The 2,857-nt window shown below is 48.6% G+C and overlaps 1 protein-coding gene across 1 annotated transcript; it reads left to right on the top strand.

Moving 5' to 3' along the window:
- Positions 1-202: 202 nt before the first annotated feature.
- FIBRA_09552 (uncharacterized protein) lies at positions 203-559 on the top strand (the record flags this gene model as incomplete). Its single annotated transcript, XM_012321839.1, has 2 exons — positions 203-466; positions 527-559. The coding sequence occupies 2 exons, from the start codon at positions 203-205 to the stop codon at positions 557-559; spliced, it is 297 nt and encodes a 98-aa protein (XP_012177229.1).
- Positions 560-2,857: the final 2,298 nt, after the last annotated feature.

Below are 2,857 nucleotides of genomic sequence, written 5' to 3'. Positions count from 1 at the left end.
CAGCAAGTTCTTATCATTCCTGACAATTCAATCATTTCTGAAATAGACACATCTAGATAGCAGATGAATATGCAAATATCTTTGTCACCATGTGGGTAATCTACATCATATTAAGCTGAGGATATGTCACTACCTAGTACTGATCAACTTTCCTGCTAGTGTGCCTCCTATCCTCATATCACGGTTCATGTTCAATCTTCGAATGGCCTCTCAATCTGCACAAACTCTGAATCCCTCCTCTGGATTCATTGCTCAAGAACTCCATATACAGACAATGAGTGCAAACCTTGAGACAAGTTTTGTTGGAGATATGGGTGGACCTCTTGCCTATGGTTTACCTTTACCAGCAGATGACAAGTCCTGCATGGAGGAGGATGACTTTCCCAGGTCAACCCATGGTAGATCACCAGCTGATGAGGACATCGAGCTAGTCGAAATTAGACGGGAAGGACTAGCAGATGAAATGGTATGTAGAACGCGCGCACACTCTCCGCATGTATCTCCAATACTAAATTCTCACAAATAGCTGCACGAAGGCGGTCACGTCGACAATGCGTGACCCCTTCACGCCATCATGTAGGCGGCCGACGTCAGTGCATTCAGGTGAGATTAAACCGATTTATCACGTAGCCATGTGTTAATGCCCAATCGTCGTAGTTCCGTCCTGGTTCGAGCGCATTGGGGTCGTAATCGACTGTCCCCCGAATGAAAATGGTGGCTGTCATGTACTCTGATTACTGAACTATTTATTTAACACTTGCTTTTTACCGTGATATTAAATACCATCGAGTTGAACACTCACCAGCGGATCTCGTCTACCGACAAGTATCCCCGTTCTCACTTAGGATCCGCAGTGTTATGATCACAATACCCCAGTCCTCCTTTTGTGGCTTCCATTTTCTCCCCGTCAGGTTTATCAACCGAACGCTGCGAGAAGTTCAACAAGAATTTCGAGCGGATACTTATGCAGCAAGGACAAAGAGGCCCAGGTATTTGAACGGGAGGAACCATAATTCGCATAAAACAAAGGGAAGCGCATGAGTGGAAAGGGACACGCAAACGTACTCGTCAACACGGCGTTCGCGAAACAATGGTGAGGTAGGACGTACCTGGCATACGTACACGCTCCCTCGGGTTGCGACGTAGGCAAGGTCACTGAACCTACTTGATGACAATCAGTTCAGCGGCCACGTCATACGCGATGTCAAAGCATCAAGCTTAAAGTGGGAGCCGGACGTGTAGGCGTGGCGAGGAATGCACTTGCGCGGGCTACGATCACATGTGAAGCCAGAAGCTGCAAATCGTGCACGGCGAAGACGTTTTGTAACAGAGGGAATCTGAATAGAGCAAGGGGATTGGAATCAGTTAAGCAGAATTGAGACGGAGGCGAAGAACTCACATACACTCTCTGCAGATCTGGGTGAAGTGGGCGATGGCAGATGTTGCTCACCGCGGTTGAAGGCTGCATCTTCTCTGGACCAACGTCCAGATCCCGGGGCATGTACCCAGTTTCATGATGTCTCCGGCTGGTCCTGCATGGAACACGTTGTCCACAGTACGTCGACAGGCTGTTCGGCCAGACAGGGAGAAACAAAGCGATTTGAGAAGAGACGGGGACGCGAGCAAGCTAGCAATGGGCAGAATAGGCGGCACGCGCGTTCGGCCTACTCTACGCTCGTTGGATTCGCTGTCAATCTTTCCCTTCCTCTCATGACCGCTTTTACTGCAACAATCAATGTAGATTCCGACACACTGGAAATTGTGTACATTGTGTGCTTGTGAATATCAACCTCTTATGGTCCGAGTCGGTGCTGAGTGAGTTTTGAGAGTTTCAAGGATATAGATCAGACGCACTATCCACCCAGTGTTGCGATGTGGAATCTTGCGCATGCCAGCCGCAGGAAACACTACCAGATGGTCTTCGAGCGTCGTCGTGGTAAACAGCAGGTACGCCGCGTGCCGGCAGTTTCCGGACGGGAGGATAATGTATCATCCAATGATCCCAATCGGCCGCTGTCTTCTGCCTCTTCCCTTGCTCACTGCGTATTTAGGCTTCAAGCTTTGCCGAATCCCTCTTGTCCTCGACATCCTCTGTCTCCCATCTGCACTACAATGCATCCGTGACTCCATATCTCAACTCTCTCGAACACACGCGCCGGCCGTTTGTCTTTCTCGAGCTCTTATCTCGTCCATGGCCGTTCTCCTTATCCACCGACCTCGATCGACGTCCCACCCTGGCTTTTCCCATTGAGCCATCTTGAAAGCATCGATCTGTGCACGCGAAGTGCGATCCAGTGGAGACGGCAAGTTGGGGCTGAGTTTCGATCTCGAATGCCAGGTCGTGTATTCTGAGTGGGTGCTTGTCAGCTTGCACTCCCCCGCACAGCTTTGTCTTTGTTACTATGCTGGATCCACGATGTCATTATACTAGTGCGTCAACATATAAACAGCAAGTGCCATCTGTATGGACTAAGCTGTCGGATTGCGGATAGCTACTGGGTTCATGGGCTGGAGTGTCTACTCTCTTGTGGAAGATGATTCGAAGGTGTGCATTGCTATTTTACTTGTCAACGTTTTTGACACTTTGATTGTGCATGTCCACAGTTTTCATTTAGATGACCTCGTTGTGACTTCACGATCTTGACATCGGACAAGATCAAGACTCGACAGAGTCAATAATTCTATGCGTGCGTGCTTGGCATATGTCTAAGTCAACGCTCATGAACCCGGGTAATATGCACACTTTTGAAGAACATCGAACTGCAGTGTCCACCTCAAGCATATCACAGTACGCTATATTTTTATCGAGTTTGCACTCAAATGTTCTCCTCACAATGATCATTATTTTCACTATCTC

Source organism: Fibroporia radiculosa, assembly GCF_000313525.1.
Source record: "Fibroporia radiculosa TFFH 294 genomic supercontigs, scaffold71519, whole genome shotgun sequence".
Lineage (NCBI taxonomy): Eukaryota > Fungi > Basidiomycota > Agaricomycetes > Polyporales > Fibroporiaceae > Fibroporia > Fibroporia radiculosa.
This window is presented reverse-complemented; position numbering and strand designations above follow the sequence as displayed.